Source organism: Myotis daubentonii, chromosome 7, assembly GCF_963259705.1.
Source record: "Myotis daubentonii chromosome 7, mMyoDau2.1, whole genome shotgun sequence".
NCBI lineage: Eukaryota > Metazoa > Chordata > Mammalia > Chiroptera > Vespertilionidae > Myotis > Myotis daubentonii.
Genome location: NC_081846.1, coordinates 51604502 through 51632232, shown reverse-complemented (window position 1 = coordinate 51632232; position 27731 = coordinate 51604502). Strand labels below are relative to the sequence as shown.

Here is a 27731-nt window from a genome sequence, read left to right as displayed (position 1 = left end):
CTTCAAATCTATATTTCATCAAAGTCTTTTTGAGATAGTGTTGCTCATCTTAGGTCTTGTGTATTTTGATAACAAGTTCACCCGTTTAAATATCCTAAGGCACAATAACTGGCTAGGATCAATGGGAGAGAAAGAGATAATATATCCTACAACAAATATATTCTCTTGGTGTGTTTCTGAAAGTGGATGACTTGGAAGAAGGCTTGAGAAGCACTGCGTAGTGGTTAGGAACATGGATTCTATAGCCAAAGAGCCTGGGTTTTAATTCTGACTCTACTACTTCCAGCTATGACCTTATGCTTTTTGTAAATTATTTAACTTTTTGGTGCCTCGGTTTTCTCATGTTTCAAATGGAGATGACCACAGTATCTAATTCATCAAGTTGTTAAAAGAAATCATTTTATAGTTCTCAAAATAGTGCCAGACAAAAAAGTTAGCACTATGCGTTATTATTATGGCTAATCGCCTCCCCCAAAATATGTCTGACAAATCACTATAAATTTTGAACTCCTTCATTTATTTTTTGAAATAGAATATTTTGTATAAGTTAGCTTATTGTTGAGCTGTCTGAAAAGAGACACCGGAATATTCACATATTTATATGATAAATGAAGCTAATGCTTACCATAGAGATTTGTGAAATATTTGATTACAGTAAGACAGCTTCCTTTGGGGAAGGAATCTCCTAAATATCTTGCCACACCGGGCCTGGCCAGTGTGGCTCATTTGGTTGAGCGTCGTCCCATGCACAGGAGGCTGCCAGATTGATTCCCAGTCAGGGCACATGCCTAGGTTTCAGGCTTGATTCCTCAAGAGGGGACATGCAGAAGACAGCTGATCAATGTCTCCCTCTTATGGATGTTTCTATCTCTCGTTCCCTCTCCCTTCCTCCTGCTGAAATCAATAAAAATATTTTAAATTTTCTTAAATATCTTGCCTGGTGTCTAAGTCCTAAACATGGAATATTAATGAAAATAGTAGGTCTAGAAAGAAAGTATATACAGAATATATATAGAGAGAAAGATTTGTTCCTTATTGTAGTAAGATGCTATAGCAGCCCCAGCCTCCCAAATTCCCAGACTTAAATCCAAGAGGAACAAAGACCCAGGAAAACTCATGTTGTGTCTTACTTGAATCTATATATACACATACTGATGTTATAATGTTACTCTCTAAGTATTGGAGCACTAGAAATATGACAGATATGTGACTGGAGTTCACTCATTTGTTTTTGTTAATCAGCAGCAATGCCCCCTTATTCTAGTTATAGTACCCCAACTCTGCTTTTGACAAATGTTTCTATACCATCATCACCTGACTGTTCATAGGTTTCAAGTGAGGTTTCCTCCTATTTCCAAGGGCAGGGCATTTGGCTTAGGGAAAGCCACCAAAGCACAAAGCTTGGCTTTGCCCTGGATGGAATGATGACTGCGGGAATGGGCATGTGACCCAACTGGAGTCAGTGAGATACACCATGAGTTTTTCTGGGTCTTTGTTCCTCTTGGATTTAAGTCTGGGAAGTTGGGAGGCTGGGGCTGCTATAGCATCTTACTACAATAAGGAACAAGTCTCTGGAAAAGCTGTCACCATAGAAGCCAGAGCTAAAGGATACAGCATGACTAGGTGCAGGTAACATTAGTTGAGCTCCCAAATCATCTCAAGCCTAAAGATAGTGGTAGACAATAAAACTTGAACCAATGAACTCCTTTCCTCCCTTCCTCCTTCCCTCCCTCTCTCTCTCCTCCCTCCCTCCCTCCCTCCATCCCTCCTTCCCTCCTTCTTTCCCTCCCTCCCTCCTTCTTTCCCTCTCTCTTTCCCTTCCTTCCTTCCTTCCTTCCTTCCTTCCTTCCTTCCTTCCTTCCTTCCTTCCTTCCTTCCTTCCTTCCTTCCTCCCTCCCTCCCTCCCTCCCTCCCTTCTTTCCTTCCTTCCTTCCTTCCTTCCTTCCTTCCTTCCTTCCTTCCTTCCTTCCTTCTCTCCTTCCTTCCTTCTCTCCTTCCTTCTTTCTATTCCATGTTCCCTTTCTCTTAAGCCAATTTGAGTCATTTTTTTGTCTCTTATAACCAAAACAGACTTGGTATAGTGACTAAAAATTCTTTAGGGCTATATCTTCTCTTTGCTTGTTTCTGATAAATGTATTTTTAAATGAAAATAGTTAAGCTAGAAAATAGGCAAAATATACCAATTTAATAATTATAACCTTTTCTGATTATAATTGGTGTCACTTTTATTCTTATTTTATTTTAGGCTTTTTTGCATGTGTAGGTGTTTGTTTTTAAGACTGAATTAAGTTCACAGATTTTTTGGTGTCAGATTTTGAGTTTGAATTCTGCCTGTGTGATCTTAGGTGACTTTTTCCTAACCTCAGTGTGCTTTTTTTCTTCAGTTTTTAAATAAAGGACAAGAAAGTGTTTATCTGTCAGGGTTGTGGGGAGCATGAAATGAAATAGCACATGCAGATGTCTTAGCCCAGTCAGTGACTGGCACATAGTAAGCCTTCAAATCTTAGCTCTGTTATTAGTTGAAAGACTGGCATTTAGGATCCCACTGGCTGTTCAGTTTTCTTCTGATTGTGTTTCAGTCATTTAAATCAGAGATAAAATAAAATTGCTGTCTCATCAGGTTTATTTTATTTCTAGAGAAAGCTAACTCATATAACACAAAGGCAACCTCTTTGTTGAATTAGCAAAGCATTTTATCGGATTTCAGATACTCTGGGGCTGAGCCTAATGTTAAATTGCACTGTATATCAGACCTTCATTAATATAATTGCTGTTTTATGAGTTTTTGTTTTTATCCCTAAGTTATTTACTTTCATTTTACTTTTAATTTGAATTATTTGTATTGATTAAATAATTTCTGGCTTGGCAAATAAAAGCACAAACAGAAGCATTATTAGTTAACAAAATTAATAATTGAAGATCAGACTTCCATTACTGAAAGCTTTGAGCTGCTTCAAACATATGTCTATGTACACCCTGAGGAGTTTCTCTCCACAGTTGCCCTGCCCTCTAGTGGTAGTTACAAGAATGCCATTTTGTAGTCCCCTGCACAGGAAATGCCTGTTCTTACTTCAGTTACCACAATCCTTTTACAGGAAGTTAGGTGTGGTCTTTGAAGGAGAATTAAAAAAAAAAAAAAATGAAAAAAAGCATGATGGAATTTTATCTGCAGTCTTCTTGATGCCAGTTTATCAATCCCAAAATCTGAGTATAAAAGATTCTGCAGGGGTAATGTTTTAATATTCTTATTATGCTTGTTCTCTGTGATGCTTCTGTATCTTTACAGTAGAATCCTTGGGGGAATCAGCAGAGGACCACTTTCATTTTGAACCTGCTGACTGCATGTGTTAGCATGTCTCTTTTATTAGAACATCCAGGCATGGCAGTTCTCTGCTTGCACACTCCGGGGAGGAACTGCCATGCCTGTCTCCAGGCAAAAGGGTCTCTGGGGCTGGGTGAGGAAGATGAGGGCTGTTTGGAGGCACCGTGATACTGAAGGCAGTCTGCTGGCTGGGGGCTGAAAGGTCCTACCTAGTCTACTTCGAAAACAAATGAGGAGACGGTACCGTAGCTTATGTTATTTTTAATGTCCCTGTTTTATCTGGCGCATGCTACAGAAATTACCCAGATATTAAGGAATTGTACTCTTAAAAAATGCACTTCATAATAACTGGCAATTCTCATTCCTGTACAGTGGGGTTAAAATGGATTGACATTTTTTAAAAGAGGGGAAAATAGATAAATTATTGAATACAGATGACATCCCGGTGTCAAGATTTTGGTTGTATTATTTTAAAAAGCATAGACACTCCTGCCACTGATTGAGAGGTCACATTCGGTGTGATTGGTGTGCTCTGTTCGGTTATATATGTTAATCCAGTCAAATGTGATTAGAATACAGTAAAACTTCATTTATGGTATTGCAAAGACCAGCCGAATAGGAGTTTGCTTAAAGGATAAACTATCTTCAACTTACTGTTGTTTTTCAAGTCCAAAGCTGCTCTGTACCTTTTATGAAATGGGCACTATTCGAGAAAATGGGCTTTCTCCAGAGTATTTTCTAAGGCACTGCAAATGTGTTCACTTAGGAAGCAATGACACCAGCTAACAGCAGGTTGCTAAGCCGGGGGTCCTAGCTCCAGACCTCTGACGCGGGTGACTTCCTGCCCAGTTTGGCAGGAGCTGGATCCCTTCCTGTGCAGCTTCTGAGCAGTTCCAAACGCAACTGGGCATCCCCTGCTCCTTCCTGCTCCCTTGCTTTCAAGCAGCATCCACCTATGTTCCTACCGCCTGGCATTTCGGGATCCCCAGAGCTTTTTACCAGGTGCGTGGATTTTAAATAAGCTCTTAGGGGTGGAAAAGTAGGCCAAAAGGAGCATAGAAAAAAAAATAAAGAGGTACGTGCAAGATCCCCGGAGCAGCCCAGGTTCTACAGTTTTGGGTGATGATTCATCTCTTGTTTTGGATCTCTGATATTTTTTCAGAAATGATTTTTTTTGAAAGATGGCTGCCAAATTATTCACACAAGTGAAACAGCAAGCACAAACCAGTATCCTCCATTTCTGAGTTCTGAATTGAATATTTCTCCTTAAAACATTTTGGAAGAGGGAGAGAAGATTACCTCATAGACATCTACTGAATATGTAAGCTAGATCTCCAGGCGAGCAAGTGAATGCATGCAGAGAATTCCCTGGGTGCCAAATACAGCTGCCTTAGTAAAATATTGTTACATCTAGCTTGGTTTATATATTTCGTGTCAATATCATGTAATTGCCAGCCACCTTTTCCCCTAACGGCTATTGCTTTCTCTGTGTGTGTGTGTGTGTGTCTCTTGTTTCCATAGCACTTTCTTCTGCAAGGAGCTAAACAGTGACTAAAGCAGGATGAAAAGATGGCACAGTCGGTGCTGGTACCGCCAGGACCTGACAGCTTCCGCTTCTTTACCAGGGAATCCCTTGCTGCTATTGAACAACGCATCGCAGAAGAGAAAGCGAAGAGACCCAAGCAAGAGCGCAAGGATGAGGATGATGAAAATGGCCCAAAGCCAAATAGTGACTTGGAAGCAGGAAAATCCCTTCCATTTATTTATGGGGACATCCCTCCTGAGATGGTGTCAGAGCCCCTGGAGGACCTGGACCCGTACTACATCAATAAGAAAGTGAGTTCTTGATCAAGTGCCCTTGACTCCCCCTACTTCCTAATTGGTCCTGGGCTCTCCCCAGGGGTGTCTGGTAAAGACCACCGGGCCTCTTCCTCTCTGGGTCAGGTAGCAGTAGGATGCTGGGTGGGCCTGCCCAGGGAATGACCTTGTTATCCTAGAAGTGTTGTGGAAGCACTCATTGGAACCTACATTCTCAGAGCAGGCAGAGAACTAAAGAAGCGTTCTGCGGAGTGGGAGCTGAGGAAGGGCAAAGGCTGTCACCCTACAGTGAGGTGCAGCAGAAGGTGAAAAGGCGTCATTGTTTCATATGCGTGTTTTATACAGGTGGGCCAAAGTGGGTTCATGGTTGCTCGTATAGAAAAAAAAATACAATCTATACTAATAAAAGGGTAATATGCTAATTAGACTGGGAGACCTTCCAGGAGACCTTCTGGATGTTCTTCTGGACAGAGCCATGGTGGCGGGGCCGAGGTAGAAGCGCTTAGAGGCCAAGAGGGGAGGGCAGTTGTGGGTGATCAGGCTGGTAGGGGGCAGGGCCGTTGGGGGTAAGCAGACCAGCAGGGGGCCAGTAGGGGGGCAAGCAGGCCATAAGTGGGGGTCAGTTGGAGGTGATCAGGACAGCGGGGGGGGGGCAGTTTGGAGTGAGCAGGCCAGTAGGGGGGCAGTTGGGGGCAAGCAGGCCAGTGGGGAGGGAACGGGGGGCAAGCAGGCCAGCAGGGGGCACAGTTGGAGGTGATCAGGCTGACATGGGGCATTTGGGGTCAAGCAGACCGGCGGTGGGGGGCAGTTGGGGGTGAGCAGGCTGGCAGGCAGAGCAGTTAGGGGCAATCAGGCAGGCAGGCAGGCAGGTGAGTGGTTAGGAGCCAGCAGTCCCAAATTGCAAGAGGGATATCTGACTGCCATTTTAGGCCCGATCCCTGTAAACCGGCAGTAGGACATCCTTCGAGGGGTTCCAGATTGGAGAGGGTGCAGGCTGGGCTGAGGAACACCCCCTCCCCCGTGTACGAATTTCGTGCACCGGGCCACTAGTAATTAATAAATGATAATACAAGAATAAACTTTGTGTTTGGTGTACTCACAGCTGTAAACCTTCTTTTGCCTCACCCTGCATTTCCAGGAGTAGTGTCTAAATGCCTCTTTATGATATTAAGCTCTATATAAGGTACTTGGCTTTTCAGCAGGTTTACACCTTCATGCCATAGACTTTGCCCTTTCCAAGTGCCCAAAAAAGAATGTTATCCAAAAATACACTTGGAAAACCCTGAAGTTCTTTTGAATTTATTTTTTTTTAAACGAAGAAGTAATCACAGCTTCTTTTCATGTGTTTCATGAATTATAATTACAGTTTAAAATTCTGGTATCAAAACTTGATAAAGATGCTTAGACTTCCTGTGGCATTGACTACAATTTTTTTTTATTTTCCTTAAATCTTCATGTCATGTACTGATTTATGAGGATTTACAGTGCTCACAGAAAAAAAGCATCTATCGTGATGTCATATGTTGGTAATTGGTATGTTGCTACATTATATTATAAGGCTATGTGTCTAAAGAATGGTCTCCCCTTTCTCTTCAAATGTCCTGGATGCGTATTCTAAATCCTGCTTTGTATGTTGTGCCTTTTCTTTTTCAGACGTTCATAGTATTGAATAAAGGGAAAGCGATCTCTCGGTTCAGTGCCACCTCTGCCCTGTACATTTTAACTCCCTTCAATCCCATTAGAAAACTAGCTATTAAGATTTTGGTACATTCATATCCTTTTTTCAAATAGTCACTTGATGTGACTTTGCTTTTTGACCGAATTATTGAGCTGGGATGTTATTTTTTAAAAATATATGTGGTTGGTTGGCAATGTTATATGCGTTTTCTTTCCTCTTACTTAACAGTTAGCATATTACAAAATAGGATCATAGGTAAGTGAAACAGTTTTTCTTATCTTCTAAGTGTCTCTCCTCCTCCTGACACACTACTTCCTTCTTTCCTCCTCTGCTCCCCCCTGAACTGCTTGCTGCATTAAACAATTCTTTATGAATTTTGACCATATTGCCAAATTCTCCTATTACATGTCTTCCTCTTCAAATTTTACAATGTTATGTAATGGGTCAACTTCATGAGCTAATTTTGTTTACTGCTTCTACTTTTGGAAAATATAGGCCTAATCTTAGTCACACAATTTTATTTCTTTTTTTTTTTTTTGGTCTAAATTTTATTATTTTCTGTTTTTCGTTTTAACATTTGAAAGCTTTGGGTTGGTAAGTGCTTAAAATTGTGACTGTGTACATATTAGCCTTTCAATATTTCTTCAAATTCAATTCCCAACAGTATTCCCAGTGATTTTCTATTTTCCTTTCCTTTTTTCCTTCCTTCCTTTGTTTCTTTCTTTTCTTTCGGTCACTTGTTCTTATGTTCTATTCAAGTCACAGATCCTGAGATACTATCTCTCTCCAAAGGATTAATGCCTGTCTACCATTTACATTCTCATTTTATTCTTTGTTCTCCTTATTGAAGCAGCTACTACTTCCTAGAAATGGGATGATGACACTTCGGTGAGAAATGGTCATTTGATTTACTCCTGGAAGTCACATAAAGTAGTTGTGAATGATGAGCTTTATTCCAGGGAGGGGCTAGGGGTCTGCCTGACAGCCAGCCTTGGAAGCAAAGGTTTGGAGGACTGGGCGATGCCAGGCAGGGGCAGTTAGAGAAAAAACATGGAAGCATTGGGATGAGGACTGACATGAATCAGGAGCCAGAGGTAAGGTTCCTGAAGGGGAAACTGAAATTTAAGCAAAGCCTCAGCCAGGACAATGTTTCATGTTGCATCTTCTTTAGAAGAGCCTTGCCTGGGGTTCCATGGCATGGCCAGCCCAGGACCTGGCTGTAAGCCTTGCAGTAGAAAAGCTCACTGCCCCTAGCAGGCCTAAATAATATCTGAAGTAAACCAAGTGCAGAAGTCAGGAGATGGGATAAGCTTAGTACCAGGGAATCTGTTTCAGTGCTTGGTGGAGAGGCTGTCAATCATGTCCCCAGATTTGCTCAGCATTGGGGTAAATGATTTCTTCAGAAGCATGGCCTTTTGGAAGTCAGTCTCCTTCAATCTCTAGTTCATTCCCCTCTCTCTCCCTCAAAGTTTTGTATAGGCATCAGCATATTTTAATTTGATGTTTTTATATTTTAAGATTTAATCGTTTCTTCAGAATTATGTAAAGCAGTTTGTTTCCTTATTTTTTTTTCAAGTAAGATAACCCAGGTGTACAAGGAGCAAAAAAAAGTCTTTGACTTAGCATTAGGAATGAGTAATAAAGTTTAGATTTAGATTTGGGTCTCCTGAATTATAAATTATGCTCTATTATTATGTTTCAAGTATTTATAATCTGTGCACTGAATACAACTTTTTATAAATTATTTATTATATCCTATATAATAAAAGGCTAATATGCAAATTGACCTAACGGCAAAATGACTGGTCACTTTGACGTCCCCTGACCACCAAGAGGCAGATGCTCAATGCAGGAGCTTCCCCCTGGTGGTCAGTGCACCAGAAGCCGGGCTCACAGCTGGCGAGCACAGCGGCAGGGACAGGAGCTTCTCCTGCCTCCATGGCAGCGCTAAGGATCCCCCAAGGGCTACTGGACTGTGAGAAGGCGCAGGCCTGGCTGAGGGATTCTCCACCCTCCCCCCGAGTGCACAAATTTTGTGCACCGGGCCTCTAGTTTCTCAAAGAATTGTATACCCTTGATATCAACATTATCTCTACATGTAATTATGTGAAAATGCAGATTTACGCTAGAGCTTTATTCAGAGTAGAAACTGTAGAGTATGTGTTGAATAAATAAGTAACCAATGAATTACAGGTTAGAGAATCAGATGCAAAACAAGTAACAAAATGGAAGGTTTAAATAGGTTAGGAAAATCTATTTTGTTCTGAATCTGAATGATGAGATGGAATTTAAAAAGCCCAATATTAAAGAAAAAGGCAGCTTTTTGTTTTTTAAAAATTTACATGGAGATTTTTGAGAATGTCATGAAAGCAATAATTTCCACTCAAAAAAAAAATTCTAGAAGGTTAGGGAACCCATGAATTTTAATTTCTGACGCTCCAGAAAGGGAAATTCCAAGTGGTAGAGGAGGAGGGCAGTTTCAGAACCTCTGACCAGAGAACCAGGCCATTGAGGACATAGTTTATGGTGATTGCGCTCTAGGAATCAAGGTACAGCTTGAATTTGTGGGTTTGCACTTGCTTCCAAAAAAAAAAACACCACAAAACAAAACAAACAAAAAAAACCCTAAGGGGCAAAGTTGTTAGATGGCCTGCAGTCATGCAAGTTGAAATGTGAAAGCAACCAGGTAGATCTATTAAGATTTGCCAAAAGGCTGACTCTCCTAGAAGCTTAAAAATTGGCTGATAGCCACAGTTTTCTTCCCATATAGAAAATGTAGATTTTTAAAAATCTCTAATTGCCTATATCAAAATATTATATTTCAAATTACCTCATGCTGGAATAGAGATATAATAAAAGAAAAAGCAGTTGGATAATCGTCTAAGATAGATAAATTCTTTAGTCTTTTGGTGATAATGGTGCACTTGATAAGAGATCCTGGTACACTTTAGTATATACAATTCTGTACAGTTTCCAAGAGTGTTTCCTAATAGTTTTGTCTTTTATGTTTCGCAATGCAAACCCTAGGCTCAAATCTTGGTTTTCTGACTTCAGGCTCAGTGCCCTTTGCTGTAAGTTAAAAATGCTTAAGGATAGTCACAATGGGTTAAGAGATTGTTGTGTATTCATTATCATTAATTTATAAACCAGAAAATGACCATTCAAAATAAAGAAATTTGCATTTTAAATCTAGACTGATATTTCTTCTAACAATAAAAATTCCAGCTTGCTTCATAAAGAACTGTTATCTTCATTAGAAGCAGATTAATATCAAATTGGCTCTGTTTCTTGATTTTGGCAGAATAAGTTATACTTACTGTATTTTTGGCAGGGTATATTTTGAAAACTGAAAATGCTTTTGATGTGCCTGGTATCTTGCTTTAGTAGTTAAATAAAATATGGTTACATTATTTTAGATAGTAAACAAAAATAATCCATATTCCTTAAATTGCCAGAGTTTTAAATGTGTTTCATGTCAGTTTTAACTTAATATGCACTTTTTATTTTATATTCATTACTCATTTAAATGTTGATTTGCCAATAGTTATTGAGTATCTACTATGTGGCAGATGTTCTTCTAGGCATTGGGATGCAACATTGAACAAAACAAAGTCCAGCTCTCATGTAGTTACACTGATGTTTATGCGTGTATTTGAGAGGAGAAAGATAATAAAAATAAATCATATCATCTAGTGATAAGTGCTATTAAAAAATAAAGCAGTATAAAAAGAAGAGTGGCGAGATGATATGGTCAGGGAAGCACTCATTTCAAATCTTTTTCAACAAAGATTCAAAGGAAGTGAAGAAGTGAGACATGGGGATTTAAGAGAAATGTGAATGTAAGGGGAATAGCAAATACAAGGACAAAGTATGAAGGTGAAGGTGAAACTGGGGTGTTCAAGAATCAGCAAGGAGCCCAGTGTTACTGCAGAAGAGTCAGAAAGGCAGGGAGTAGAAGGAGATAGGTCAGTGAGAGTGGAGATCAGGGGCTGAAGCTATAGTTCATGGTGAGGACACCAGTTTACATTTAAGATATGGGCAGAGATGACCGAAGGGTTTTCAACAGAAGAATGTCATGATCTGACTCTCATTTTACAAAGATTGCCCCGTCTGCTTCACAGAGTATACGATGCATGGGGGAAAGTGTAGAAGCAAAAAGATAGATTGGGGGCCTACTGCCATAATGAAGTAAAGGGACGATCATGGCGTGGACTATGGTAGAAACAATGAGGATGGCAAAATGTTATCAGATTTAGATGTATTTTGCAGAAGAGCTGTCAAGTTTTGCTGAGCAATTGGATGTAGAATATGAGGAAATGAGTAGAGCTAAGGATGAGTCCAAGTGTTTAGTCTGGTCAAGAAAGAAAAACGTAGTTTCTGTTGATTGAGCTTGGGATAACTTCCAGTGAATCAATATGGTGAGTAAAATCCAGAGCTCTGATTTGAACATTATGTATTTTATTTTTTATTTTTGAGATGCCTATTAGATGTTCATTGGAGTAGTGTAGAGTTCCAGAAAGGATTGGGCTGGAGATATAACTTTGAGAGGTATCAGTAGATGGATGGTATTGAAAGTCATGACAAAGATAACAGATTTTGAAGCTCTCTATTTAGAGATACATATTAAATCAAAAGCATAAAAACCTGACTCTAGTTATTGCTTAATTTGTTTTAAAAGCAAATTATTTATTTGATTTCCTTGTTAAATGTCTGTCAGGATCTTTAACTTAAGTGTCTTTTTTATTTTTCAAATGATAGTCATGCAATGTGGAAAAAAGTGTTTGAGCATAATGCTTTATTAATTTTGACTTACTGGATAATAACCATTTTTTTCTATTGTTTATTAATAGTGAAGTATATGTATTACTTCATTATAACTAGAGGCGTGGTGCACGAACTCATGCATGGGTGGGGTCCCTCGGCCTGGCCGGCGATCGGGCTGATCTGGACCAAGGGAGGTTGGCTGGCTGCAGGAGGTTAGCTGACCGTGGGAGTGCACTGACCACCAGAGGGCAGCTTCTGTGTTGAGTGTCTGCCCCCTGGTGGTCAGTGCACATCATAGCTACAGGACAGCTATCCGGTCATCTGGTCATAATGGTCATAATGGTCGCTTAGGCTTTTATATATATAGGTAATTCTACCATTATAAAGAGTAAATGTTTTTAAGGGTCATAACCATTATGACATAAATTTCATGAGGCTATTAATATCTGCCTTATGTTTTTATTTCCTCCCTTTCAAAAAAAAGTATAGAAACTTGTGTGCTCAATATATGTGGAGACAAATTTCTTATGTACTTTTGCCCCATATCAATAACTAAATCATTAAAAAGGAAACATATTTATTTAGTCATAAATGAGTTATAAAATTGATTTTATTTAATAGTCAACTGATACTGTGTGAAATGACAATAATATAATGGTGATCCATACAGACTTTGTCCCTGCCCTCATTAATTATGCATTCTAGTAGAAATAATCAACCTTAAAATTAGTCATTGGAGGAATACTATAAGATGCTACTGGAATAGATTACTGGTATATCTAAAAGGTCAGGTGCTATTGTGAATAACTTTCTACTAGAAATAACTTTTAATCTGAATACTAAAGAAGAAGTATGAGTTAGCTAGAGTGAAGTAGAAAGCACTTTGCAAGTGCTGAAGAAGGGGGGAAGGGATGGCATTTGCAAAGACTTACTTGAGAAAGAGCATATTTTACTAGATGATCTGAAACAATTATAATCAAAGGGACAAGGGAGAGTGCAATGAGGAGCAAATAATACAAAACTAGAGAAATAGACAGGAGTTAAGACCTTCTAAAACCTAGATGATTTAAGACATTTGATCATGATCCTAAAAATAGTGGACAGCTCTTGAAATTATATTGAATTAAATTTGCAAAGGTCATTTTGGCACAATATTCAGAATAGGTTTCTTTTATATATGGAAGTATTGCATATGTCTCCTTCTTCCCCCATTGACCTCTCCCAGCTTGCTCCCACCTCCGTGCACTGGCCATCACCCTCTATTGTCTGTGTCCATCTATTATGCTTCTATACATGCATATAAGTCTTTTGGTTGATCTCTTACCTCTCCTCCCACCCTCCCCTGCCTTCCCTCTAAGGTTTGATGGTCTGTTCAATACTTTTATGTCTCTGTATCTATTTTTATTCATCAGTTTATGTTGTTCATTATATTCCACAAGTGAGTGAGATCATGTGGTACTTATCTTTTTCTGACTGGCTTATTTCACTTAGCTTATTGGCATAATGCTCTCCAGGTCCATCCATGCTGTTGCAAATGGTAAGAGTTCTTTCTTTTTGACAGCAGTGTAGTATTCTATTGTGTAGATGTACCACAGTTTTTTAATGCACTCATCTGCTGATGGGCACTTAGGCTGTTTCCAAATCTTAGCTATTATAAATTGTGCTGCTATGAACATAGGAGTGCATATATTCTTTCTGATTAGTGTTTCTGAATTCTTGGGATATATTCCTAGAAGTGGGATTACTGGGTTAATTTTTTGAGGAAACTCCATACTGTTTTCCACAGTGGCTGCACCGGTCTGCATTCACACCAGCAGTGCATGAGGGTTCCTTTTTCTCCATGTCCTTGCCAGCACTTGTTGTTTGTTGATTTGTTGATGATAGCCATTCTGACAGGTGTGAGGTGGTACCTTACTGTCGTTTTGATTTACATCTCTCAGATGATTAGTAACTTTGAGCATTTTTTCATGTCTCTTGGACATCTTTTAAATGTTTTTGAAGTATCAATGAGATACATGAGTACATATACCATATGGACAATCGGGTATGTGGAGTTCAGAAGAGAGCTGTAACCTGGAGAGAAATATTTAAGATCAGTGGGTACATAAATGGTACTTGAAGCTATGTTTGTTGATGAACTCTATTAGGATGAATATAGCAGGAGAGGAGGAAATGGCTGAGATATCCTATGTCCTTCTTTTCTTTTTTAAAACTATTTCTATTGATTTCAGAGAGGAAGGGAGAGAGAGAGAAAGAGAGAGAGAGAGAGAGAGAGAGAGAGAGAGAGAGAGATCAATGATGAATGAGAATCATTGATTGGCTGCCTCTTATACATCCCCTATTGAGGACTGGGCCTGCAACCTGGGCATGTGCCCTGACCGGGAATTGAATCATGACCCCCAGTTCATAAGTTGATGCTCAACCACAGAGACATACTGCTGGGCCTTATAAGCATCCTTCTTTTCAAAAAGGAATTACAACCTTTAAAAAGATACAAGGAAATTGTTGCTCATGAGGCACAGGGGATTGGGACCTCATGAAGCAAAGGGAAAAGGGCATAATGAAAGAGGAAAGAATCATCCTTATCAAATACTGCTGAGGGAGCAAGTCAAATAACTAAAAATTATCCTTTTATTCTTAGTGACAAAACATGAAGAGTGTGTTGTCTTCGGAAAGAAAAGCTAGTAGACTGAGGAAAAGATAAGCAGCTCTTTTGAGGAGTTTGGCTATGAATGGAGAAAAGAGTTAGGACTAAAAGTAGTTAAAGAGAATTGTGGGTTATAGAAAAGAATTCTCACTTCTTTCTCCCCAAGACAGGAGAGTCATAAGCAAGTTTCTGTTGATAGAAAGAGTCCAATAGAGTGGAAGATAGTAATATAAGAAAGAGATTTATGAAGTATTCTGGAAAAGTAGAAGGTGTCCAGGGTATGGATGGAGGAATTGAAAACTTCCCCCATTGAAACAGGAAGGAGAAATGATAGGTCCCACTACAGAAGGTTTGTCCATTTGGGGGTAGGAGTAGAGATATGGCAGACTGATATTATCTCTTCTCTCAGTGAAGTAGGAAATAAAGTTATCAGCTTCAGGTGGGAGGGAAAAAAGAAGAAGGTTGGAAATCAGAGTAGAGTAGAGACTATTTGAAATTGTCTTTGCAGAGAGTAAGAAATGGAGCTAAGTGGAGAAATTCAGGACTATATTGAGGACCCTTGAGGTTGGGATCCAAGCATTCAGAATGGTGCTAATCTGCCAAGGAGAGTTTTATACACTAACAGCAAATCATCCTTTATTTTACCTTATTTTTTGTTTGTTTTCAGCAACAAAGGAAAACTATGTGCCTTCTTTGAAATGGTGTTTTTGTGTGTTCCCTGGTTTGTAGTGCCCTCACGTGGCGGATCCACATCATTCACTTATGGTTGTTTCCATGTGGGTGCCTTTGGACAAGCTGAGAATTAAACATGTGCAATAATACATTGCTATCAATAAAAACAAGAAATCAATCATTGCTTTGACTAAAGCCAGTTGTAGATGCAAAGAAACTTCCTTTATAATTTAGTGAAATATTGGCTACTCACTGTTTTATTTTACCACAATTAAAATCATGTTGATTTTTTGTTCAAGTACATAATGTGAAAATTTATAATTAAAATAAAGAGGGAGAAGGATTATGAATAGCAGCGATGTATTCTCTGGCATATTTATAATTGTGTCTAAATTTACATTGGTAAAGGTTGTTGTTTTCATATTTGCAACTGAATCCTCGTGCTTTTTATTAAATATAAAAGAAAGTAATTTCATTATCTGATTACCAAATATTTTCTTAATGAGTTTTGTTATTTTTCAGGAAACTGAAGATCATTGACTCTATCTATAAAAGCAAAATAAGGTTAGAGTGAAACAAACTAGACATTTTTTATGAGTAATGTTATTTACAATTCAGGAAGTTAGAAAAGCAATTTATTGAGCATTTACTATATACAAACACATTAAGTGTAGTAGCTTTAACATATTTTAAATAATTAGATCTTCACAGAAATCCTGTAAAATAGTTATTTTTTCTTACTTTTATGGTGAAGTGAACCAAGGCTCAGAAAAATTAACAAGTAATTTGGCCACAGTTACAAATAGAAGAAATGCCAAAACTAATATCATTCATTTTCTCTTACTGTTCAGAATATTATAACCAATTACAGTATATTATATACTCCACTTAGAAATGATCTTATTAAAGACATTCCACTAGAGCAGGGGTCCTCAAACTACGGCCCGTGGGCCACATGCAAATACAAATATTGTATTTGTTCCCGTTTTGTTTTTTTACTTCAAAATAAGATATGTGCAGTGTGCATAGGAATTTGTTCATAGTTTTTTTAAACTATAGTCCGGCCCTCCAACGGTTTGAGGGACAGTGAACTGGACCCCTGTTTAAAAAGTTTGAGGACCCCTGCACTAGAGTGACCCTTAGAATGGAGATACAATGCATTTAATTAATTACTTGGATTCTGAATTTTTTTGTCATGATTTACATACATGCTGATCATGCAGCAGTGGTTGAGTGAGTCGAGTCTGTCATTGAAAAAAGTTAAAATTGTTGAATTATTTGCTAATGAACCCATTGCTTTGCATTTAATCTTTTTAATTACTAAAAAGCACCAAAGTAGCCTCAAAATAGTTAATGACTTGGCTCGGCATGGCCTAGCTATGGGGTTGTTGAATGACAGAAATAGAAAGAACAAACTTCAATAATAAAAGTATAAGGTCTTAAAAGTTCTAAACTTCATGGTAGTGAAAGACATGGTAATGCATGAAAGTGAGATTTTCCATTGAACTTTGTCTTCCTTGACGATACTCTACTTTATTCAATGTGCTCATTATGTGCACCATTCTTACCAACTGTGTGTTTATGACAATGAGTAATCCTCCAGACTGGACAAAGAATGTGGAGTAAGTAGAAAATTAAATCTCTCTCTCAATACTCTCATCCCTTTGTATTTCAAACTGCGCATTGAACAGCTTGAGACTTTAGCTTCCTTAACAAATCATACTGGCTCCTCCAATCACGTTAGTGACAATGACTCAAGTTCATTTCAAGCAATAACTTCCTCTAGGACCAAGTTTGCAGTGGTGGTTCGCTCAGTAGCTCAAATTATTGAACTGGTCTGACAGCCAATATTTGTAGCCCTTTATCTTCCTTGTGAGTCTCACACTTTTGAAGATCAGTGATCACTAATATCCAATAATAAATATTATACCTATATAATTACAACTAGTTTGTATATTCATTTTCTCATGGCTATTACCTTTCTATGTTTTATTAGTATATATTACATGTATCTTAATAATGCATATTTTATTGAACACCAATGCTTCATTCATTTCTTGGATTATTACCTAATTGCTTCAATCAGACCAAATGCCAGTGTATTACATAATATCTTCATACAGAATCTTATTATTTGGCTTTCAAATTGATGTAGCAAGTACAGTGTTCATTCAGTTATAATCAAAGAGAATGTCTTTCAAAATGTAATATTTTTTCCTGCCTTAAATCTTACCTACACTCTACATTTTGGGCAGACAGACATAGACCCACATAGAAGCCTCTAACGTGTGTCGTGTAAGTCCCTTTGGAGATATGTACATGTAAATCACCTACTATATCTTTAATGTGGGCTTGGCTATTTTTTCTCAGGTACACCTTTACAGGAATTTATACTTTTGAATCACTTGTAAAAATACTTGCAAGGGGCTTTTGTTTAGAAGATTTCACATTTCTACGGGACCCATGGAATTGGTTGGATTTCACAGTCATTACTTTTGCGTAAGTATTTTAGTACATTTTCCAAGCTGGAAGAATAAATCATTGATGGAAGCCTACACTGTATTTGTCCTTGGCGGCTTCCCTTGTCAGATCAAACATTTTTCATAGTTATCATGCGAATTTGGAATATTTTTCTTCCAATTAAATTATGTACTTTGGAGAAATTAAGGGCTATCATATTTAATTATATGGTTTTGGTTTCAATTAACACTGTAAAACAGTAGTTTCCCAAGTAACAGAGATGATTGATGACAATGCCATTTTCCTCTTAATTGGGAAATCTAATGGCAACACTCATTGAAGTTGAAAAGGTCTTGATGTAAGACCAACATAGACTTAGATTTCCCTAAATTCTGAATAACTCTGATTTAATTCTACAGGTATATAACAGAATTTGTAAACCTAGGCAATGTTTCAGCTCTTCGAACTTTCAGAGTCTTGAGAGCTTTGAAAACTATTTCTGTAATCCCAGGTAAGAAGAAACTGGTATAAGGTGGTAGGCCCCTTATATCTCCAACCGTTTCTTGTGTTTTGTCATTGTGTTTGTGTGTGAACTCCCTACTGCAGATATGTGACAGAGTTTGTGGACCTGGGTAATGTCTCAGCGTTGAGAACATTCAGAGTTCTCCGAGCATTGAAAACAATTTCAGTCATTCCAGGTGAGAGCTGGGTTAAACACCGAGGCTGAGTTTAGCTGCATTGGTGCATTGGCTGAGTTTAGCTGCATTTGTGCATAAGCCTTATTGCTTGTCACCTATTGCAAATACTGGTAAATCTGTAATAAAGCAAGAATCACACATCATATTTTGGATGGACTTGATTCTTTGCTTTTACTAGTTGCTTTCTTTAAAACTGTTCTAAATCAGCCTTTGAGTTTAACAAGTTTTTGCATGAGGCATTTGCAGTAACAGGCTACATGGTCTGCATCCTATAGCGTCAAGCTTTCCGCATAGAAGCTAAACTATGAGAAATTCGAACTGATGCAAATTGAACCACTTAGGTCAAAAACTTACCTGCAGGCAAATGAAAGAGCAAGGGATAGCATGAGTGTTGCATGAGGCTGTTTTCAGATGTCTTCCTTTTTTAACCCATACTCAAGCTTATAGAATTCGCAAAAATATAACCTCATAATTCAGTCATTTAAAGGTTTATTACTACTCTATTCATATAGATTTTTTCCCCAAAAAATCACTAAGAGGTAAGGGAGTAAGACATCTGCAAATAAAAGCAAACTATTTACACAAGGTTAATGTTTAAGCATGAATAGCAAAGTCATTTTTCTGCTCTAAGGAGTGTTTGGAAATACACTTTGGTTCATTTCCATTCAGTTTTCTAATGAACATACAAGTTCTGCTTCCATTCATTTTCACCAGCTAGCAGGCTTTTCATGAAAATGTTATTCAATCACGAACATTAAAGTAATATTCTTGGCATTCTGCATGACATCTTTATTTTTCAGGACAAGCTCATGATGTTTTTGTCAGTCAAGTAGCTGCTAAATAGTACATTTAAATTTCCCCCTCTGATCTTATTTGCAGGCCTGAAGACCATCGTCGGGGCCCTGATCCAGTCGGTGAAGAAGCTCTCTGATGTCATGATCCTGACGGTGTTCTGTCTGAGCGTGTTTGCGCTGATCGGCCTACAGCTGTTCATGGGCAACCTGCGGAATAAATGCTTGCAGTGGCCCCCAGATAATTCTTCCTTTGAAATAAACATCACTTCCTTCTTTAATTATTCATTGGATGGGAACGGTACCGCTTTCAATAGGACAGTGAGCACCTTTAATTGGGATGACTATATTGAGGATGAAAGTAAGCTATACTCTTTTATCCATGAAGTTGTTTAGTCATTTATTTATTAAAAAATACACATAGTGGAAATGGCCTCAATTTTTATGTGAACCAAATGACCAGATCAATAGGAACGTGTGAGGCAGAAATTAGATATCTTTTTTCTTATCTGTCAATCAACATGGTAAAAGTTATCATTTGAATGTGTGTTATCTTTTCCTAAATCAGTGTTGAAAGCAATACCACATTAAGCTGTGTTTATTTGGTAGGCATGGGTCAGAGGTTTTTAATCATCTTAAATAAATGAGTAGTTTGAATTAATGCTGAAATATAATTTCTTACCATTGAAACCACCCCCTCCATCATTTGGTTTTCAAGTCTCATCCTCTCCATGTACAATTAGCTAAACAATTTCCATTGATCCCTTGATTATTAAAACTCCACTGGCACACTAATTCTAAAACCTTTATGGCTTTTAGAACCATATGAAATGTTATCCCTTCTCACGCTATATTAATATTTTAACATTAATAATATATTAATAATATTTTAATGTTCTTACGAAGATTATAATGGGGAGGTTAAGATTCATTGGATAAATGAATAAATAAAACAAATTACTTTATTATTTGTGAGGTTTTCCATTTATTGATATAATAATAGCACAATGATCATCTTTGCACATAAATATTTCCTCTATCTCTAATTGTTTCCTTCAGGTGGATTTTCATTAATGGAATATTTTTGGTTCAAGAATACGACCAGATTAAGGTTATGGAGACATTGTCAAATTGCTCTTCAGAGAGATCAGACCACTCACTAATATTGTTATTACCATATTTAAAATCTTTTGATAGAAGGAAAAGTGTATCCTCTTGTTCCTAACTATTTATGCAGTAGAATTTAAAAGATATGTTTATTAGTATCATTAGTAAGTTACACATATTTTATATAATGTGAATTTTCTTTTGATATTTTTACCCATTATTCCATCAGGTGATAGTATATTTACAAAATTCATATGAACTCTTACTTTATCAAGAATATTATCATTTTTGGCAAATATATTATCCAGCTTCTTTTTCATCCTATTACTTGTTTTTGATGCCCAAGGGATTATGATTTTTTTTGGCAATGGTGTCATTAAATTTTTAAATCCTTTTCTATATTTTAGTTTAGAAAAAAATTTTGATTTAGAGATAATAAAAATTCACTTAGGTAGTCTACATGTAAAGCAGCCACCTCTACATATTCTACATTAAAAAACCCTATATGTCCTTTATATCAGATTAATGGACTTGTGTATAAATCTTTAATCTTTAGAAATCTAGAATTCGTTTTTAATATATGTTGTGAGGTAAGGATTAAGACATTTTTCTGTTTTGTTTGCAAAACAGTGACCCATATTTTCCTGCATAATATATTAGGATATTTCTTGAATACAGACTAAGTATTCCTAAAAACAATCATAAGATTTTGTTAGGTATTTGTGTATGTGTGTGTGTTTTAATGTGTGCATGTGTGTGTTTATATGTAAATATATACATACTGCTGTTCATGTATGTGTATGTTTTCTGAGATCATCTTTGCAATTTATTAAAGTTACATGTAAGGTATTCCATAAGAATAAGAGCTAGATATATTTAGAAAATGTATATCTCCAGAGAAAGAAGTTTATTTTGGTCATTTGAAAGATAGTAATCAAGCAAAAATACAAAGTAAAACACTTATTTACAGTACCATAGAAAGAGCAAATTTCTAAGCCCACTTTTAAAAGGAAATTCACTTAAAATGGGTGGGAGAAAAATGTCTGTATCTATTTGGAGTCCAGGCAAAACGTATTTGTAAAGTAAAATTTTATTTGCATGAAAACATTTAGAAGCAACAAAGCTTACCTCTCTCTCTCCCTCCCCCGCCCTCTTTTTTTTTTTCTTTTTTGCCAAGAACACAGCCTTAATTTGGCAGCTCTTTTTGAAGTACCTCAAATAATTTGGGTTTATATTTAGAGTAAATTCTGATATGAGAATGTTAGCATAATTATTCCTTGCAAATTTTTTTAAAACAGATTTTTTTAACATTTGTTTAATTTACAATGTTATATTTTGATATATTTTAGTATTCAATTATTATTAAAATATTTTCATTGTCATATAATATTTATTATTTTATTTATTTTGTTATAGTTGAAACATTGCAAGTTTTATTATCTAGGCAGAATGACAGAAATGCTTTGAGGGCTTTTTAATGATCCTTTCTACTCCTCACTCTTTAAATAGGTCACTTTTATTTCTTGGAAGGGCAAAATGATGCTCTGCTTTGTGGCAACAGCTCAGACGCAGGGTAAGTGATATTTCATACTGAGTTTCAGTCCACCTGCTCTATCCACCTCAGTAATCTGCCACCTCCCACCCACCTTGCCCCTGTTTTCTCCTCATTCAAAACTCGCCATAAATTCAGCTTCACGCTGACTCTCAAAATAGCTGGGATAAGTGTAGATTCTCACTTCTTTCACACACTCATATGCAGCAATTATTTTTCCATACTAGATAGCAGGTGATCTTCCAAATTAGTTTGATGAAAAATAGAAAAGCAGTTAATAGAAGCTTACGTTAATAGAATTTATAAGTATGTATTTTTATAAGTGTGCTATTTTATCTACTATGCTAATATGGCCTCCATGACTTAAAGGGTACAATATCTGAAGATAAAGTCATTACCTGAGGCATGGTGAGTGTATGTCCCAGATTATTTTAGCAAAGTGGTTAAGAGCATAGACTGGAGAGTTTGCATGGATTCAAACCCTGACTCTAACATATAAAGGCATTTCTCTTTGCCTTATAGTTTCCTTAGCTAATAAAGGGGTATAATAGGAGGGTGACTGTAAAGAATTAAATGGGTTAGTGAATGTACAGCTACTATCGCACTCAATAAGAACTTTTCATTGTTCTTTCTATGGAACGTGATATTGTAGACATTAGTAACTGATACCTGTAGCAAAATTCTCAATGGTTGCAGGCTTTGCATTTGACTCATATGATAAAGATTGCACTGCCTTTATTTTCAGATCCCAGGGATCAGTAAAACAGACTGCCTTTAATTCCTTGTCTGTACTGTACGGAATGCTCTACATACAATACCCTATTCAATGCCTGTCCATTTGTAAGGCAGGTTCTGTCATTAGGCCCTTCTTACATATGAAGTGTCCAAAGCTGAGCCAGGTTAGGAAACCTGCCCCAGGTCATGTAGCCCAGAAACATCAGGCACAATGAAGAGCCCAGGTCAGCTTGATCATCAAGGTCATGTGAGTCATATGACATCTTCACTATGCAGAGCCACTTCCTCCTTTCAACCTCTCCCCACCAACCTTTTCCTCACCCCTTTTCTCACACACACATTTCTGCCTCTAGATATTTTCAGTGAGTGTTTATTTTTTCTCTGCAGACTTATTTTTCTGTTTATGTCCACAAGTCCCCAGAGACTTAATCATAACATGACTGCTTTTATAAATGGAGATGTGATAAATATAACAATGGCAATGGTGAATCACATAGGAATTCACAAATAAACTTAGCAGATTCTGTTATTATGTAAATCAGTCCAAGGGTGCTGAGTTAAGTGCTGGGTAAAGTGAGAGAAATCTGCTTTCCTTACTGTTGTATAAAATAGGCATTGGCATCTGTCAATCCAGAAAGACAGCCAGCAGACTTGCAGCTACTGACTTCCTCTCTTCGCTTGAACCTAATTTCAGCCAGTGCCCGGAAGGATATATCTGTGTGAAGGCTGGTCGCAACCCCAACTATGGCTACACGAGCTTTGACACCTTTAGCTGGGCCTTCCTGTCCTTATTTCGTCTCATGACACAAGACTTCTGGGAAAACCTTTATCAACTGGTGAGAACAGAAAAAAACGACTCTTCTGAGAAGCATGAAATACTGAGATCAGAACTGCTGTAGAATACTTTATTACGTAGAGTGTGAGCTCGTAACATCCCATATCATTTTTAATAAAATGTCTCTTCCATTTTGTAGACACTGCGTGCTGCTGGGAAAACATACATGATCTTTTTTGTGCTGGTCATCTTCTTGGGCTCCTTCTACCTGATAAATTTGATCCTGGCTGTGGTGGCCATGGCCTATGAGGAACAGAATCAGGCCACCATGGAAGAGGCAGAGCAGAAAGAGGCTGAATTTCAGCAGATGCTTGAACAGCTAAGAAAACAACAAGAAGAAGCTCAGGTATAGTTAGCAAACATTGAGCTCTTTTGTGTTTGTGAATCTCAATTCTCTATCCCAACCAGTGAAGTCAAGTAGCATGAAGTGAAGAGAAACAAAATCAGCAGTGGTTACATTGATATTCGAAACATGTCATGTGTGCTTGGCAAGTGCTAGAAGCCTGTTTGGTTATTAGAAGATTATTATTTTATTTTGAAAATTACTCTCAATACTAATGGCATCAAAACGTGGAGATTTATAGTTGCTTTATTGACATTTTTCTCTTCCTTGTGACCTCTCATTTGTTCAAACTCACTAAGTAATTAGACTAGCATGCCTTCAATCAAAGTCTTTCCTTAAGCTTCTGAAGAGGAATTCAGTTATAGCTGCTTCTTCATTCGTGTCACTAAACATGGGAAAGGTCAGGAAACCAGAGTCAAACTGGGAAGATTATTCTCTAGAGTCTGGAAAGACAGATACCTATTTAATATTTATTTTCCATTGGAAGAGTATTTAAATGCAAGCTTGTGGACTGCGTAAGGGAAACACTGCTGTGTGAACATAGTAAATCGCTACATCCTCTGCCTTCTCCCCGTAAATCCTTTAATTTGCACTTGATGAAGCTTCCAAACAAGGCAAGAATTTCCCTAATTATATTTGCTTGACTTAATGACATAAACTAATTTAATTGCCTATTTTTGGCTTTTCTTGGATCTTCAGTATAGTTTTCTTTTAACACTGAATACAGAATAAAGGTGAGATAAATAAAAACATACTGGGGTAGCAGCAACAACAATGAACATTGTATCTTTCCAGAAACTGTGCTATTGTAATTTATAAATTCATTCAGATGACATGATCTGGGATTTCCTTGTATATAGTCTGTAATATGTTTTTGTTGTGCATTTCTTAGTGCAATACTTAATTTAAGTCAAAGAAGGGAGGAGTTCATTAAAATAAAACAATACAATACTTGACTGAATTAAATTCAGTGATTTAGACTGGCATTAAAAGTCGTTGTCAAACAAAAGTGTGATGGATCAGGTTAAAACAGGAAACTTTAATTCTTAAAATCCTTGCTTCTTAAGATACTATTTAAATCAGAGGAAATATTGTGAAGGCATTCACGTGTCTTGTTCATATTATTAGAGAATCAGAAAGTATAGTATGAGGTTTTCATCAGTCACATGTTTCATCTTCCACGGGTCTGTTCATTTTAATTCTTTAATTGGTTTAATGGCAATATATTATTTTCCAAAATATGTACCAGAATGATACGAAAGGTAAGTTAAACAGTAACATGGAGAGATTTTCCCCAAAGTTTGTATGCAACTAACATGTACTCCGTGCCCTTCTAGGCAGCAGCTGCAGCAACATCTGCTGAATCCAGAGACTTCAGTGGAGCAGGCGGGTTAGGAGTTTTCTCAGAGAGTTCTTCAGTAGCATCCAAGTTGAGCTCCAAGAGTGAAAAAGAGCTGAAAAACAGAAGGAAGAAAAAGAAACAGAAAGAACAATCTGGAGAAGAAGAGAAGGAAGACAGAGTCTGCAAGTCTGAATCTGAAGACAGCATTAGAAGAAAAGGCTTCCGTTTTTCCTTAGAAGGAAGCAGGCTGACATATGAAAAGAGGTTTTCTTCTCCACACCAGGTAAAAATATTAGATGACATAAACTGCATTTTCATTACAAACAATCTTGTAAAGATATGCCAGGGTTTGGCAGAGATAAAACTGCCTCCCCCACCTCCCCCCCTTGGATAGCACAATGCTTTAAGAATGGTCATGATCCTCAAGTGTTGTGATTATGACCTCAGACAATTTGTGAATTTTATAACTGTTGATATAAGAAACGTACAAACCAGCAGAGAATTTTTTAAAAATATATTGTATTGATTTTTTACAGAGAGGAAGGGAGAGAGAGATAGATAGTTAGAAACATCGATGAGAGAGAAACACCGATCAGCCGCCTCCTGCACATCCCCCACTGGGGTTGTGCCCGCAACCCAGGTACATGCCCTTGACCGGAATCGAACCCAGGACCTTTCCGTCCGCAGGCTGATGCTCTATCCACTGAGCCAAACCGGTTTCGGCCAGCAGAGAATTTTTTTTTATAAGAGTTTATTTGAGCCAAATTGAGGACACATGGGGGGAAGCAAGATCTCACATGCTCCCAAGAATAACAGTTTTGCAATTTCTCTTATGCATTTGAATTAAAGAGGGAATGTAAGGAAGATCACATGAAGGTGGGAGAGAGCAAGGTGGGGGGTCAGATTATTGGGAAGAGGGGGCCGAAGGGAGCCATTTCAAAAGTGTGTTAACCTAAATGCACAGAAACAATTCACGGGGCTTGCTTAAGGCAAAGACACACCTTTTATCAAAGCAGTTATTTCCATGGGGTGTGACTACGCACCATGACCTGCCCTGTTAGGAATTTATGACCAGACCGTCCTGTGAGATTCCTTTCCATAGAGTCCCTTTTTCTTCCACAAAAATTTTGGATCCCAGGAAAGCATTTTTAGAGCATAGATTCCACTGGGCATGAGAAGGCTTGTAGTTTTGAGGTTTCATTAAAGACTCAAACATCTTGTGGCAACTTTCCACATGAGGAATTATCAGCAGATGTTTCCCAGTCTCTTCTTAGCTACTGGGCCTGAGCTCAATGAAACGTGGGTTTTCTGAGTGGAAGGTTCCCAGTGGTGAATTGGGGACTCTCTCAGACCATCTGTGCAGTTGTTTGCATCCACGTGCAAACTTCATTTGAAGAGTGGATTTTTTTTCCAGTTACAGTTCACATACAATATTATATTAATTTCAGGTATACAACCCTGTGATTAGGCATTTATATAACTTAGAAACCAGTCACCTGATAAAAAAATCTAGTACCCATCTGACACCATATATATTTATTGTAAAATTATTGACTATATTCTTTATTCTGAACTTTACATTCCTGTAACTATTCTGTAATTACCAATCTGTACCTCTTAATCCCTTGCCCTTTTCCACCCATCCTCTCAATCCCCATCCTTTCTGGCAACCATCAAAACGTTCTCTATACCTATGAGTCTGCTTTTGTTCTGCTTTTTCATGTATTTTGCTTTTTAGATCCCACATGTCAGTGAAATAACCTGGCATTTGTCTTGCTCCTTTCTGCAAATTTTGCTCACAGATATAACATCTTCCAGTACCGTCTTCTCCATATCCCAGTCCAGGTTCCTCCAATATAGGGGCAAGATGCTTCCTGCAGCTCTACACGTATAATCAATACTAGAGGCCCGATGCACAAAATTCGTGCAAGGGGCTCGGCCCTCACAGCCCCGGCTTTGTCCGGAAGGACGTTCTGGAAGGTCATTTGGCTGTCTGGTCTAATTAGCATATTATGCTTTGTTATTATAGATTTTTACCAACCCTAATTTAAAATGCACCTCTTGTCCAACAATTATAACAGAAAGAGGTGGCTGTCAATGGACCATCTTTAATCCATTCTCTACGTCCGGGGGTACAGAATATACCCATTGGCTATGTCTGGGTTACGGTTTTTCCTGAGGCTTATTTTCAAGGATAACCAGAATACTGACAACAGAAGAAGAAGAAATAGATATTGGACAAGCAAAAATAAATGTTCACTACAAGAAAATTATAAAAGTACACTAGAAATAAACAGGAAGTGATTCATTGCACTCCATGCTGCTGAGCTAAAGAACCAAGGTAAACTGCACAATGGCAGAGACAATGTAGGCACTCAGAAAATTGTTAAATGACTGTGACCAGATACCTAGTGAAAACCAGGCTTTTGTAAATATGGTGCTCTTCAGCTTTCTTAAGAAGAGTAAAAATCAGGGAATGAGTCATACAGCCCTTTCAGCTTGATTTGTTTAATCTTATTCATGAAGACATTATAAAATATGCAAAGAGCAGGCAAGAAGCATCCCCGTGTGCTATAATTAAACAGACCCACTAGCATGAATTTTATTTTCCTCTGTGGTAAGAGCTGCATCAGGGTGTGGTCACTAGTGAGCCCTTATTTTTGGCTTTGAAGGATCCAAAAGTAGGTGTGTATCTAGTTGCTTTCCATTGGATTATTAAATCAGATGAGCTTCTAGAGCAGTGGTTCTCAACCTTCTGGCCCTTTAAATGCAGTTCCTCATGTTGTGACCCAACCATAAAATTATGTTCGTTGCTACTTCATCACTGTCATGTTGCTACTGTTATGAATCGTAATGTAAATATCTGATATGCAAGATGGTCTTAGGCGACCCCTGTGAAAGGGTCGTTCGACCGCCAAAGGGGTCTCGCCTCACAGGTTGAGAACTGCTGTTCTAGAGAGTAGTCTA

At 37.8% G+C, this 27731-nt stretch overlaps 1 protein-coding gene across 1 annotated transcript in view; it reads left to right on the top strand.

Moving 5' to 3' along the window:
• Positions 1 to 27731, top strand: part of SCN2A (sodium voltage-gated channel alpha subunit 2) — a 124056-nt gene that overhangs the window by 24453 nt on the left and 71872 nt on the right. Inside the window, exons 2-11 of the mRNA XM_059704239.1 lie at positions 4844 to 5158; positions 6794 to 6912; positions 16434 to 16523; positions 17272 to 17400; positions 17968 to 18059; positions 18939 to 19211; positions 21467 to 21530; positions 22939 to 23080; positions 23219 to 23425; positions 24760 to 25047. Coding sequence (XP_059560222.1) covers positions 4892 to 5158; positions 6794 to 6912; positions 16434 to 16523; positions 17272 to 17400; positions 17968 to 18059; positions 18939 to 19211; positions 21467 to 21530; positions 22939 to 23080; positions 23219 to 23425; positions 24760 to 25047 — 1671 coding nt within the window. The 5' untranslated portion in view covers positions 4844 to 4891. The remainder of the gene's footprint in view (positions 1 to 4843; positions 5159 to 6793; positions 6913 to 16433; positions 16524 to 17271; positions 17401 to 17967; positions 18060 to 18938; positions 19212 to 21466; positions 21531 to 22938; positions 23081 to 23218; positions 23426 to 24759; positions 25048 to 27731) is intronic.